This window comes from Oncorhynchus gorbuscha, linkage group LG03 (genome assembly GCF_021184085.1).
Source record: "Oncorhynchus gorbuscha isolate QuinsamMale2020 ecotype Even-year linkage group LG03, OgorEven_v1.0, whole genome shotgun sequence".
Classification (NCBI taxonomy): Eukaryota; Metazoa; Chordata; class Actinopteri; order Salmoniformes; family Salmonidae; genus Oncorhynchus; species Oncorhynchus gorbuscha.
This window is the reverse complement of record NC_060175.1, coordinates 92939822-92955040: the sequence shown is the minus strand read 5'-3', so window position 1 is coordinate 92955040 and position 15219 is coordinate 92939822. Positions and strand designations below refer to the sequence as shown.

At 41.1% G+C, this 15219-nt stretch overlaps 1 protein-coding gene across 3 annotated transcripts; it reads left to right on the top strand.

The window, feature by feature from the left end:
• Positions 1–9187: 9187 nt before the first annotated feature.
• LOC124032244 (coatomer subunit zeta-1-like) lies at positions 9188–13191 on the top strand. Of its 3 annotated transcripts, none has more exons than XM_046344500.1 (9): positions 9188–9381; positions 9800–9868; positions 10080–10161; positions 10384–10475; positions 10606–10661; positions 10913–10990; positions 11111–11162; positions 11266–11304; positions 12631–13191. In XM_046344500.1, exons 1-9 carry the CDS (start codon positions 9373–9375, stop codon positions 12676–12678), a joined length of 525 nt encoding a protein of 174 aa, XP_046200456.1. In that variant the 5' UTR covers positions 9188–9372; the 3' UTR covers positions 12679–13191. The 3 variants fall into 3 exon arrangements, with proteins under 3 accessions (XP_046200456.1, XP_046200454.1, XP_046200455.1); XM_046344498.1 differs by having other exon boundaries at positions 9220–9390; XM_046344499.1 differs by lacking the exon at positions 9188–9381 and adding an exon at positions 9464–9676.
• The last annotated feature ends 2028 nt before the right edge of the window (positions 13192–15219 follow it).

Here is a 15219-nt window from a genome sequence, read left to right as displayed (position 1 = left end):
TCGCAGTAGTAGTACTTTATTGATACCATGGAGGGGAATGTCATGCATCACCACAAGTATATCAACAATACATCATGTTCAGAGACAGGACATGGACCAATAGCAATGATGATACTATTCAACATAAACCCCAGCCCAATTCCTAAGTAAATATCAATGTGTGTTCACAGTTAGTGGACAGTAGACATCGCCCAGCATTGTGCAACGGACGGTACAAGGCAGGGAGGTTTAAGGGACAATGTGATAGCATGGGCTGCTCCCCTCTCCCCATCTCAGGCTTAAAACCACAGCAGTTAGCAGCTCCCTTCATAAGCACCCAACGCTGCTTTTATCAGCACCGAGCAGAGCTTCCGCCACCCAGCATCCTCCCTTTCCTCCTCTGTCTCCCTCTCTCACTCTGTTTCTGCATCCATGAATGGACACACACACACACACACACACACACACACACACACACACACACACACACACACACACACACACACACACACACACACACACACACACACACACACACACACACACACACACACACACACACACACACACACACACACACACACACACACACTTCCAATTACTTCGCACCCCACTATGACCATACACATTCCTGTTATACTTCCTGCTAATAAATAATATCATCTCATTATTGTTTGAAGTACAAAGTCATAAAATAATAGCTTTTCAAAATGTGAGGTTTGAAAAGGTGATGCTGTATTGTGAAATATCACAAGTCGCCTAATCTGTAAATCTTATCATTGGTCATATTGAGACATTACCAATGAATGCAATGATACTGCAGGTTAATGTTCCTCATTTGTTGTTTGTCAGGTGTAATGATTGGTCAATGGCAAACATTTTACTCAACCGCAACAGACCGCCATCAGGTTTACTGTAATGATGACTGTGATAGAACTACAAGAGAAAGTGGATATTTGTTATACCAGTACATGCTTTTTGGAGATCCTGTTGTTTAATGTAGTCATCATATTGATTAAGGTGTTCATTTGAAGTGGCTTGAGTACTTTAGAAGGAGGCATAATGCAAAAGTGTCACCTTTAGACTTTATACTGTCAACGTCTTACGATTTTCCATCAGTTACATGAAAACATGTTCTCCTCTAGCTCTCACTACAACAGTGTTTTATTTGAAAAGCTAGTAGCTATGGTTATGGAGGCCTCTCCCCTCTCTGTGACCTGTCTTTCAGATTCAATACTATTGAATTGAAAGGAAAACCCATTTGCCCATCTTGTAGAGGTAAATCCCAGATACAACAAGGAGACAGATATTTCACTGGATGTTTAAATGTGAAGCATCCACTTGGCGTTTCCACTCACTACAAAATATGGTAGTGAGAGCAAGCCCACTGTCAGGCAGTGGGAGAAGATGGAACGAGATGGATTTTGGCCGACATTCTGCAAATTTTCTCATTGATGAAACATTTGATTTCAATACAGTTTTCTGTTCCCAAAACTTATAATTTGTTATGAACAGAGTTGACTAAGGTTTGTAGACTTTACCCTTTGCAAAAGTTTTTTTTAAATTGAGTTGTTTAGAAGGAGTGCAAAGGCAACCCTTCTAAAGGCACTCCTTGAGTTATTGAACATGTGCACTTCACATAGTAGGCGTTCCCTAACGGAAATATGCAGGTCATGCTAAAATGCGCCAATAGGATCTTGCTAGCTGGTGCTTGGCTCTGCCCCCTGCCTTGCTTGTTCTACACACTATGACTCATTTGTTCCCATTGGAAATGACAGGCTGTGGTCTATCTTGGTTTAGTTATACAAATCTTTGGGTAAATTCTTAATACATTTTTGGATTAGGCATGTAAAGTAGCAACAGTCACTGTTGTCATGGTTATATCGCCAATAGTCTATACAGTAAAAACACAGGCAATTCAAGTACAAGATCAGAGGATTCGGTTAAAACCAAAATGTTCTTATACTTCTAAACTACAAACAATATGGCATGCCAACATTCCTCTGAGAAGCATCAACCTTTTAACTGAACAGTTCAAGGCTGCATATTGTGTTTCTTCTCAGACATCAAGGGTCATTTCCAAATCTTTAGTGGTAAAATTGTGAAAAACCATTGCAACATTGCAAAATGTGTCGGTTAACCACAGGACTGTTGCAAGTGTATTCTTTTGGAATCATATGCTATCATTTAATGCAGCCTATATAATCTATAATATGAATGTACCTTTATGTTTGGAAGCATACATTCTAGGACCTAAATAATAACTTTAATGGCAATGTGCCTTTCCCCTGAAAACAATATTACAATCACAATACTGCCTGCAATAACAGACATAATTGATGTCTTAACCAAAATAGAGGTTGACACGTAAACACTGATGTCATGCTGAATGGATTGGGAATAAAAAAGGGGAAAATCCCATCAACATCCATGAGTTTCCAGATTGATACTTCCCAGAAGAAACAACCAGGATAATTAGGTTGGTTTAATGTGGGAGGATCTTTAAAAAAACGTTTCATACGACATGTCCGAATATACACAGACAGACATTGGAATCAAAGAGGAAATCAGAGGATCTACGGCCAGAGTGGAACACAGTTGGCCTACCTCCATCACCGTAGGCCTTTATATCATGGTTATATAAAAGTTACATAATGCTGCAATGTTTAATCTAATGTTTGCAGTGGTGTAGTTGAAGAACATGCCCTCAAAGAGCATGTCCTTTGGTCAAAGAAAACTAACTGACTTGAGACTTTTATAATACCCCTATTGTGGCTATGTGGTATACCACCACCACTCTGCTTGCTGGAAATGTTACTACCCAACTGCACAGTCCCTCCATGACTTTGTCTTGATTTGATACAGTCAGCTCCTCCAACCACAAACTTTGACCTCTGAACCTGATACCTAAACACAATTAAAGCCTGCATAATTAATTATATGACCAATTGTTTAATTTGCAGTAACAGAAACATTACATTCAAAGTATATTCTCTCAAGTATCACACCTAATTAGAATGACTTGGACCAGTGATTGACTTGATTGAAATAGGTGCCTGTACTCATTTTGGGTGCCGGTACTGTTTATATTTAGGTGCAGGAGCTTCACAATGCTTATTAGCTAATATTCTACAAGCGGTTACAGGAGCTCTAGCAGTAGCACATTTGAGGTTCTGGTACTCAGCTCCGGTGAGCTCCTGCCCAAGTCAAACAATAGTCTGGATCAATTATGTACAGTGCATTTGGAAAGTATTCAGACCCTTTGACTTTTTCCACATTTTGTTACGTTACAGCCTCATTCTAAAATGTATTAAAAAAACATTTTCATCAATCTACACATAATACCCCATAATGACAAAACAAAAACAGGTTTTTATCATTTTTTGCAAATGTATTAAAAGTAAAACACAGAGATACTTTAACCCGTTGATATGAGCCTCGAAATTGAGCTCAGGTGCATCCTGTTTTCAATGATCATCCGTGAGATGTTTCTACAACTTGATTGGAGTCCACCTGTGGTAAAATCAATTGATTGCACATGATTTGGAAAGGAACACATCTTTCTATATAAGGTCCCATCGTTCAAATCAAATCAAATCAAATGTTATTTGTCACATGTGCCGAATACAACAGGTGTATGTAGACCTTACATGGAAATGCTTACTTACAAGCCCTTAACCAAAAATGATTTAAGAATTTAAGAAAAAAATAGAAAATAAAAGTAGCAAATAATTAAACAGCAGCAGTAAAATAACAAGCGAGGCTATATACAGCAGGTACCGGTTAGTTGAGATAATATGTACATGTGGTTAGTGTTATAGTGACTATACATAGATTATAAACAGAGAGTAGCAGCAGCGTAAAAGAGGAGTCTGGGGAGCCCTTTGATGAGCTGTTTAGAAGTCGTATGACATGGGGGTAGAAGCTGTAAAGAAGCCTTTTGGACCTCAACTTGGCACTCTGGTACCACTTGCAGTGTGGTAGAAGAGAGAACAGTCTATAACTAGGGTGGCTGGAGTCTTTGACAATTTTTTGGGCCTTTCTCTGATCATGTTTGGACCATGATAGTGTGTTGGTGATGTGGACACCAAGGAACTTGAAGCTCTCAAACTGTTCCACGACAGCCCCGTCGATGAAAATGGAGGCGTGCTCGGTCCTACTTTTCCCGTGGTCCACAATCATCTCCTTTGTCTTGATCACATTGAGGGAGGGGTTGTTGTCCTGGCACCACACTACCAGGTCTCTGACCTTCTCTATAGGCAGTCTCATCGTTTTCGGTGATCAGGCCTACCACTGTTGTGTCATCTGCAAACTTGATGATGGTGTTGGAGTCTTGTCTGGCTGTGCAGTCATGTCTGGCCGTGCAGTCATGAGTGAACAGGGAGTACAGGAGGGGACTGACTACGCACCCCTGAGGGGCCCCCGTGTTGAGGATCATCGTGGCGGATGTGTTGTTCCCTACCCTTACCACCTGGGGGCGGCCCGTCAGGAAGTCCAGGTTCCAGTTGCAGAGGGAGGTGTTTAGTCCCAGGGTCCTTAGCTAGGTGATGAGCTTTGAGGGCACTATGGTGTTGAACACTGAGCTGTAGTCAATGAACAGCATTCTCACATAGGTGTTCCTTTTGTCCAGGTGGGAAAGGGCAGTGTTGAGTGCAATAGAGGTTGCATCATCTGTGGATCTGTTGGGTTGGTATGCAAATTGGAGTGGGTCTAGGGTTTCTGTGATTTTGTTGATGTGACCCATAACCAGACTTTCAAAGCACTTCATGGCTACAGACGTGAGTGCTACGTGTCGGTAGTCATTTAGGCAGGTTACCTTAGTGTTATTGGCCACAGGGACTATGGTGGTCTGCTTGAAAAATGTTGGTATTACAGACTCAGTCAGGGACAGGTTGAACATGTCAGTGAAGACACTTGCCAGTTGGTCAGCGCATGCTCAGAGTATACGTCCTGGTAATCCATCTGGCCCTGCGTCCTTGTGAATGTTGACCTGTTTAAAGGTCTTACTCACATTGGCTACGGAGAGTGTGATCATGCAGTCATCTGGAACAGCTGGTGCTCTGTTTCAGTGTTATTTGCTTCGAATCGAGCATAGAAGTAATTGAGCTTGTCTGGTAGGTTCGTGTCACTGGGCAGCTTGTGGCATTGCTTCCCTTTGTTGACAGTGCAGGTCATAGTAAAAACCGAGCCATGAGGTCGAAGGAATTGTTCGTAGAGCCCCAAGACAGGATTGTGTCGAGGCACAGATCTGGGGAAGGGTAACAAAAAAAATCTGCAGCATTGAAGGTCCACAAGAACACAGTGGCCTCCATCTTTCTTAAATGGAAGAAGTTTGGAACCACCAAGACTTTTTATTTATTTATTTATTTATTTATTTCACCTTTATATAACCAGGTAGGCAAGTTGAGAACAAGTTCTCAATTACAATTGCGACCTGGCCAAGATAAAGCAAAGCAGTTCGAAACGTACAACAACACAGAGTTACACATGGAGTAAAACAAACATACAGTCAGTAATACAGTAGAAAAATTAGTCTATATACAATGTGAGCAAATGAGGTGAGATAAGGGAGGTAAAGGCAAAAAAGGTCATGGTGGTGAAGTAAATACAATATAGCAAGTAAAAAATAAATAATAATAATAAAAAATAATTTAAAAGAAAAATAAATAAAAAATAAACACTGGAATGGTAGATTTGCATGGAAGAATGTGCAAAGTAGAGATAGAAATAATGGGGGTGCAAAGGAGCAAAATAAATAAATACAGTAGGGGGAGAGGTAGTAGTTTGGGCTAAATTATAGATGGGCTATGTACAGGTGCAGTAATCTGTGAGCTGCTCTGACAGCTGGTGCTTAAAGCTAGTGAGGGGGATAAGTGTTTCCAGTTTCAGAGATTTTTGCAGTTCGTTCCAGTCATTGGCAGCAGAGAACTGGAAGGCGAGGCCAAAGTAAGAATTGGTTTTGGGGGTGACCAGAGAGATATAAATGCTGGAGCGCATGCTACAGGTGGGTGGTGCTATGGTGACCAGCGAGGTGAGATAAGGGGGGACTTTACCTAGCAGGGTCTTGTAGATGACCTGGAGCCAGTGGGTTTGGCAACGAGTATGAAGCGAGGGCCAGACAATGAGAGCGTACAGGCCGCAGTGGTGGGTAGTATTTGGGGCTTCGATGACAAAACGGATGGCACTGTGATAGACTGCATCCAATTTATTGAGTAGGGTATTGGAGGCTATTTTGTAAATGATGTCGCCGAAGTCGAGGATTGGTAGGATGGTCAGTTTTACAAGGGTATGTTTGGCAGCATGAGTGAAGGAGGCTTTGTTGCGAAATAGGAAGCCAATTCTAGATTAAACTTTGGATTGGAGATGTTTGATGTGAGTCTGGAAGGAGAGTTTACACTCTAACCAGGTACTTAGGTATTTGTAGTTGTTCACATATTCTAAGACAGAACCGTCCAGAGTAGTGACATTGGACGGGCGGGCAGGTGCAGGCAGCAATCGGTTGAAGAGCATGCATTTAGTTTTAATTGTATTTAAGAGCAATTGGAGGCCACGGAAGGAGAGTTGTATGGCATTGAAGCTCGTCTGGAGGGTTGTTAACACAGAGTCCAAAGAAGGGCCAGAAGTATACAGAATGGTGTTGTCTGCGTAGAGGTGGATCAGAGACTCACCAGCAGCAAGAGCAACTTGCTCTTGAGACCCTTCCTAGAGCATGCCGCCCGGCCAAACTGAGCAATCGGGGAGAAGGGCCTTGGTCAGGGAGGTGACCAACAACCCGATGGTCACTCTGATAGAGCTCCAGAGTTCCTCTGTGGAGATGGGAGAACCTTACAGGGAGACAACCATCTCTGCAGCACTCCACCAATCAGGCCTCTATGGTAGAGTGGCCAGACGGAAGCCATTCCTCAATAAAAGGCACATGACAGCCTGCTTGGAGTGTGCTAAAAGGCACCTAATGGACTGTCAGACTATGAGAAACAATATTCTGTGGTCTGATGGAACAAAGATTAAACTATTTGGCCTGAATGCCAAATGTCACGTCTGGAGGAAACCTGGCACCATCCCTATGGTGAAGCATGGTGGTGGCAGGATCATGCTGTGGTGATGTTTTTCAGCTGCAGGGAATGGGAGACTAGTCCGGATCAAGGGAAAGATGAACGAAGCAAAGAACAGAGAGATCCTTGATGAAAACCTCCTTCAGAGTGCTCAGGACCTCAGACTGGGGCGAAGGTTTACATTCCAACAGGACAACAACCCTAAGCACTGAGCCAAGACAATGCAGGATTGGCTTCGGGACAAGTCTCTGAATGTTCTTGAGAGCCCCAGCCAGAGCCCAGACATCTCTGGAGAGACCTGAAAATAGCTGTGCAGCAACGCTCCCCATACAACCTGACATATTTTGAGAGGATCTGCAGAGAAGAATGGGAGAAACTCCCCAAATACAGGGGTGCCAAGCTTGTAGCATCATACCCAAGAATACTCGAGGTTGTAATCACTGTCAAAGGTGCTTCAACAAAGTACTGAGTACTTATGTAAATGTGATATTTCAAAAAATAAATAAATATACATTTGCAACAATTTCTAAAAACCTGTTTTTACTTTGTCATTATGGGGTATTGTGTGTAGATTGATTATTTTTTTTTCTTTAACTAGGCAAGTCAGTTAAAAACAAATTCTTATTTTCAATGTCAGCCTAGGAACATTGGGTTAACTGCATGTTCAGGGGCAGAACAACAGATTTGTACCTTGTCAGCTCGGGGATTTGAACTTGCAACCTTTTGGTTGCTAGTCCACCACTCTAACCACTAGGCTACCCTGCCACCCCAATGAGGAAATAAACGATTTAATCAGTTTACAAAATGTGAAAAAAGTCAAAGGGTCTGAATACTTTCCGAATGCACTGTATATAAACCCTTGATTGCTGATGCTATGTATTGACCATTGAGAGGCTTTGAAGCCACCGGTCGGCCATATTGGCACTACCCAGTAGGCGCAGTCTTCCATAGGAATGAATGGAGATCTACAGATTTCAATTAAACGTTTCAAGGACAGAGTTACATGTATTTAAAGCTGCAATATCTGACATTGTGGGCTACCCAACCAAATTCACATAGAAATGTGAGTTATAGATCTGTCATTCTCATTAAAAGCAAGTCTAAAGGCTGGTTTACAGTCCATCTATTGGCATGTCTGTAGTTAATTCTTGTAGCGACATCATGAACATTCTATTGCCATCCGACATCAAACTTGGCGTTGTTGTTCTGAAAAGCTATAAACACAAAACAACAGCCTCTGCTTTGATATCAGCAGCCCGGTGCTCCAAATAGCATACGTTCTCTATTTTAACACCAATAGATCCATCTGTTAAAAAATGAATTCAGTAAATGTCAACCTATCAAGCCAGGCAACTAAAAGCAATTTTCTAAACAATGTTTTGGTTTGTTGTTAACTAGTTAGCAACAAACCAAATGTCCATTGTATATCTATAATGTCTTAACTTTAGCTTTCATTATTACAGGAAAATAAACCCACAACAAGATCATTATTTACAATGTAATGGCGACCTTAAAGAAAATAGCGAACTGCCACAGTGTGACGAAATAAAAGTAGGTCATTCTATCTTAGAATATTAGAACTCCTGCATCATCTTGTCACTGGAGGATTTGGTCTGGTTGCTGTGGCAGTCTGGCAACAGTCGCAGACATTTCAACTTTTTTCAAGTCTGTACAACAAGGAAACTGACAGTCGCCATGGCGGTCTACAGACATTCCACCGGAATATAAATGAAATGTTGTTTTGACCTACTACACTTGTAGCAATCTAATTGTCTACAGACATGTCAGAAGAGCAAGTATAAACTGGCCTTAAGAAGCAGTAGATTTGTTCTGTGTGGGCTATTTCTATGCTTCCCCCTTCAGTTTAGTTTTTGCATCTTTTATTTTCGGTTTTATACATGGGCTTCAAATAGCTGAAAATACAATATTTTTGTTTATGGAAAAATACATTTCACAGTGGGTTAGATGGTAAAGTCATTCTATACACCATACTTGCTTGTTTTATCACGTAAACTGAAATTCGGAAACTATTTAAAAATGTGCAACCTTTTTACGCAACTGTGGGGGAGTGCCAAAATGGAGGCACTGTGGCTTCAACACAGTACTCCTAATATGTCATCTAGTGTGTATATACATTTTTGTTATGGGCTTGTTGACTTGTACCAACGATTTGTATAATTAAAGCCATTGTTCTGTCTGTGCTTGAACTCTGTCTTCAGAACAGAATGAGCGGTGTCATAGCGGGGCGTTTTGATTGATGCGGTTTATCATCCAATGGAAGACGAGAAACGTTTAGGCAGCTAAACTAGGAAGTTTGCCAGCTAGCAACTTAGCAAATAAGATGGATACGGTAATGCTGGTAACGTTTATTATTTTTAAAAATAATTCTTTATGTTATATTTCCTGATTTGATTTTTGTTGGGAGTGTAGCAACCTTTGCAAAAGAGAGATTGTGCTTGCTGCCTGCTTAGAATTGGGAAGGAGCTGTTAGTTAGTTAGCTATAGACGGTAACGTTACCTGGCGAACTCACCTTCCGCTGTTTTAGAAAACTAACTTGCTAGTTAGTTACAGCAGCAAATATCTGGTTACAATGTGTAGTTACTAGGAATGGCTATCAGCGTAGTAATGACACATGTTTCCGCGAGTAAGTGTACTTTTCTTTAGTTAGGTAGCTTGTTAGTTTGCTAACGTTAGCTAGCTAGCTACTGTGTACTGATGATGTGTAACTTATCCCCAAGGCAGTCATGTCTGTGTATTTTCACAACAGGAACCGTCATTATACACCGTGAAAGCAGTCCTCATTCTGGATAATGATGGAGAACGACTCTATGCTAAAGTAAGACTTTGATAAGTGTATTACATAAAGGTGTGTTAGTACCTGGCTGGAACAAAAGCCCAGTACCTTAGGGCCAAAGTTGGTGATCCCTGCTATGTAACTCATTCTGTTATTATGTAATACACAGCTGCATTATTAGCATACCATATGAAATGTACAAACAACAATTAGTTGTGGTTTAACGCCTCTTTTATTAATGCTTTATTTACAGTATTATGATGACACCTACCCTTCAGTAAAGGAACAGAAAGCTTTTGAGAAGAACATCTTCAGCAAGACACACCGGACTGACAGTATGAAATGCATTTTAATACACACATGTACATATTCTCAGGTCAGTGAATAGTGTTCTGGTCTTTTGTCCACTAATTGGTCTTTTGAGCAATCAAATCTTTTCACATCAGATCATTTTCAGAGCTGATCTCATTGGCCAGAAGACCAATTCGTGAAAGAAATTATCACAATTGGCCTCCATGTATAAATGCAGCCATTGTCATGTTTCTGTGCATACTCAGGTGAGATTGCTTTGCTAGAGGGCCTCACAGTTGTCTACAAGAGCAACATTGATCTCTTCTTCTATGTCGTTGGAAGCTCGCATGAAAATGAGGTAATCATATTGGAAGGCCGTGATTGGAGACATATAATGAATAAATTGTATGATTAATTTCGGTGCAGTGCACTCTGCCATGCTCTAAATTACCTTTTTGTTGTTTCTGTGTTTTGTTCCCCTCCAACAGTTGATGCTAATGGCTGTTCTAAACTGTCTGTTTGACTCACTGAGCCAAATGTTGAGGTGAGACCTAAAGCTGTTCTAAACTGTCTGTTTGACTCACTGAGCCAAATGTTGAGGTGAGATCTCTGGCTGTTCTAAACTGTCTGTTTGACTCACTGAGCCAAATGTTGAGGTGAGACCTAAAGCTGTTCTGAACTGTTTGTTTGACTCACTGAGACGAATGTTGAGGTGAGAGCTAAATCTTACATCACATCTTTTGCCATCTTTCATCAAAAGGCAAACCTTGAATAATTATCTGTCTTTCTCTGTAGAAAGAATGTTGAGAGGAGAGCTCTACTTGAGAATATGGAAGGTCTCTTTCTCGCTGTGGATGAAATTGTGGATGGGGGGTGAGATCCATGTCTTAACATTTGAATATTGACTCAATGTATTACCACTGCTTATTTTCAACCGTCCAAACCAGTCATAAGACCGCGATAACAAGCTTCTCTCTCTGCTGTCTCCTAAAGAGTGATTCTGGAAAGTGATCCTCAGCAAGTGGTCCACCGCGTGGCACTAAGGGTAAGGGTCCCTTTCCTCTTCAGAAAACACTCTTCACTCAACCAAGTGGACTCTAATGTTCCGAGTGTGGTTGCCTAACCCCAGTATGTAATCTCTTCTACAGGGGGAAGATGTGCCCTACTCAGAGCAGACTGTCACCCAGGTGAGTACAACAGCCCTAGTTACCTCATTCATCTCAGCATACTACATTGTTCAGTGTGGATCATGCACCATTACATTATTCACTCTCTAGTCTCCTAAGACTTAGGATGTGTCCAAATAGCACCCTAGTCCCTATGTAGTGCACTACATTTGACTAGGACCCAGCCTTACAAGCTTAAGAGCTTTGCCCAACGCCCAAGCCTGGGAATCCAGACTGAATCAAACTATATTTTACCTCACTTGTTTCACTTAACTAATTTAGTGAAAACTTAACTGAAATGGAGCTGAATTAAGTCTGGGTTTCCAGGCTACCGACGTCCCTCTCTCATATACTCTCCAATCCCACTGCTTCCACTCTTCCTTATGCATGGAAAGCCCACGATTGCTAATTATAGGCAGGTTGTGTGTGTGTGGCCTATGAGCTGAGGTCCTCTCCAGTCTTGATTATGTTCTCATTTAAGAAGCTGCTGTCCTCCCATCCCTTCTCTCTCCCTCCCTGTCTAATGATTAATGGCTGGCCGTCTTCCTTGTGGTTCTTTTCCTTCAATTAGTCATGAATTAATAATTTTGCTTTACTTGCATTCCTCATCTTTCTCTATCTAGTCTTTGTCAAAGTTTGAGGTAAATGTGTAAATCATGTGGTGTCCCTTCATTTACTTAAAGACCCAGTGCAGTCAAAATGAGGGTTTCCTGTGTTTTGTCATATTTGTAGAACAGATAATGAAACTAACACTGTAAAATTGTAAAAAAAAAAAATAATGTTAGCAGTATTATTTCCTGAGTTTTTACAACCAGCAACTATCTACACTGGACCTTCTCATCAGCGGGTTTTGCATGGGTGGAATTATGGCCTGCCTGGTGACATCACCATACGGTAGAAATGAATAGACCAATAACCAACTCTCAAACATCTTACAATAATACGTATAGTTTCTGCTTACATATCCCTCTCATTAGGCCACTCCAATTAGGTCCCTCACTCTGACAACTCCAAGACAGTCCTATCAAAATTGTTTGAATTTTTTCAAATATATTTTTTTGTTTCCTTTTGACCATTTTAATCAAAAACTATTACAGTAAGGTGCTTAATTGTTAACCAGAAATGATTTGTTCTTGAGATAAAATCGTCTGCTTTGGGCAGTTGGTCTCAGTCTATCCATCTTCGTGGTATTAATTTACATTTGTTTCAAAAGGGAAAATCTCATTTTTGAAATGCAAAGAAAGTTCCAATGGATGTTCATAAACACAGACTGGAGGCTCAATATACAAACGTGTGTGTTTATGTTATTTGTATGATCTATTTTAGAAGGCCAGTTTTCTTCTACAGGTGCTACAGTCTGCCAAGGAACAGATCAAATGGTCTCTGCTACGATAGGACCTGTCAACTCCCCTCATCTAATACTGTACCACCATTACACATGCCTCCTCTCTGATGTCATCTCTTCCCCTCTACTCACTCCACACCATTCCTCCAATCAGGACTCAGGAGAGGCTGATCACTCATCCAATCAGACTCCCAGGGCCAGGGATATCTTTGAGTATTGTCTGTCTGAATGTATTATTTCGATCATGTGTCGTTACTGTAAAAGGGTATTCTTGTATCCGGCTATGTAGCTAGCTGTGAGAGGGATATTGGATGGTAGTGTGTCAATACATTCTTGCTGCCTGGTTTGCATTTTCTTACCAGTTAAGTTGACAGCTTTATGTCCCTCAACTCTGATAACATTCCATGTGTTAACTATAGTACAGACCATAGAAATAGGAAGGAATTATTTCTATGGTATAGACATATGGTCAGAACAACCTTGTTAGTCACTTTGTTCCTTCAGAATACTGGATAAATTCAAGCATTTAAATCTTTTGAATAAAAACATTTATAGACACTAAAGTTGTGACTATTATATTTTGATTGTTTGCCCTTTTTGTTCTTGTCACATTTTGAAATATGTTCATGTCAGGGTTTATTGAATGGAAGCTCAGGTATTTTTTTATTTCACCTTTATTTAACCAGGTAGGCTAGTTGAGAACACCTTTATTTAACCAGGTAGGCTAGTTGAGAACACCTTTATTTAACCAGGTAGGCTAGTTGAGAACACCTTTATTTAACCAGGTAGGCTAGTTGAGAACACCTTTATTTAACCAGGTAGGCTAGTTGAGAACAAGTTCTCATTTGCAACTGCGACCTGGCCAAGATAAAGCATAGCAGTGTGAACAGACAACAGAGTTACACATGGAATAAACAATTAACAAGTCAATAACACAGTAGAAAAAAATGGGCAGTCTATATACAATGTATGCAAAAGGCAGGAGGTAGGCGAATAATACAATTTTGCAGATTAACACTGGAGTGATAAGTGATCAGATGGTCATGTACAGGTAGAGATATTGTTGTGCAAAAGAGCAGAAAAATAAATAAAAACAGTATAAAAACAGTATGGGAGTGAGGTAGGTGAAAATGGGTGGGCTATTTTCCTATAGACTATGTACAGCTGCAGCGATCGGTTAGCTGCTCGGATAGCTGATGTTTGAAGTTGGTGAGGGAGATAAGTCTCCAACTTCAGGCAGCAGAGTACTGGAACGAAAGGCGGCCAAATGATGTTGGCTTTAGGGATGATCAGTGAGATACACCTGCTGGAGCGCGTGCTACGGATGGGTGTTGCCATTGTGACCAGTGAACTGAGATAAGGCAGAGCTTTACCTAGCATGGACTTGTAGATGACCTGGAGCCAGTGGGTCTGGCGACGAATATGTAGTGAGGGCCAGCCGACTAGAGCATACAAGTCGCAGTGGTGGGTGGTATAAGGTGCTTTAGTGACAAAACGGATGGCACTGTGATAGACTGCACCCAGTTTGCTGAGTAGAGTGTTGGAAGCCATTTTGTAGATGACATCGCCGAAGTCGAGGATCGGTAGGATAGTCAGTTTTACTAGGGTAAGCTTGGCAGCGTGAGTGGAGGCTTTGTTGCGGAATAGAAAGCCGACTCTTGATTTGATTTTCGATTGGAGATGTTTGATGTGGGTCTGGAAGGAGAGTTTGCAGTCTAGCCAGACACCTAGGTACTTATAGATGTCCACATATTCAAGGTCGGAACCATCCAGGGTGGTGATGCTAGTCGGGCATGCGGGTGCAGGCAGCGATCGGTTGAAAAGCATGCATTTGGTAGCCACTATAATATATAAATATGCTCTTTTATACTGTAGATTATGTAGAATTTCAGTCCACTTGAACCATGTACAGTTTCCTCAGTTGCAGAGTTCCCTTGTCACCATGGTACTTCGAGAACTCTGCTAGCCAGACAGGGAGTGACTCACAGCTAAAGCAAGGGCTCCATCTTCTGGTCAATGTACCAAAACACATTCCTGAGGTTTCCACTTTACATGGAAGTGTCATTATTGAGACATTTTCAGTTATGTGTTGTTTCAATGCTGTAAAATTGTGGTGTTTACAAAATGGTCACATCTAATTAGTCAAGTTTTTCCCCTTGATAATCATCCTGCACTTGTGATCCATTTCAAACTGAGCAATAGAGAGATGAAATGTGTGCTTCAGCTAACTGTTTTTTCTTCTTGATATTTCCCCCCCTGCCTCACAAAAACACACACAAGCTCATCTTAATGCAAATGAGACGCCCTCCAGAGAAGTGGATGTGAGATCAGACTATCATGTAGATATGTCTATTACAAAAATATTCCTGTTCTTGTTAATGTCTGCATTTCACTACCAATGGGTCATGTTCATTAGGGCACGCAACTGAGAAATTTACACAACATTTATCAACGAGAAACAGAATGTTAGCCCCTCTTCAGTCTATTTTTTTCTTGATTTGGTGCCTGATAAATTTTCCCTGGTGTAGCTACACACCATGTTAAGCTGACATCTTTAAGGTATTGTGTAACTGGTCCATCCATGACCATGC

Bases quoted from the DNA above. Each gene is read 5' to 3' on its own strand.
- LOC124032244 (XM_046344498.1), top strand. The intron at 9,869-10,079 runs GTAAGACTTTGA...CTTTATTTACAG, and splicing joins GAGAACGACTCTATGCTAAA to TATTATGATGACACCTACCC. The intron at 11,305-12,630 runs GTGAGTACAACA...TTTCTTCTACAG, and splicing joins CAGAGCAGACTGTCACCCAG to GTGCTACAGTCTGCCAAGGA.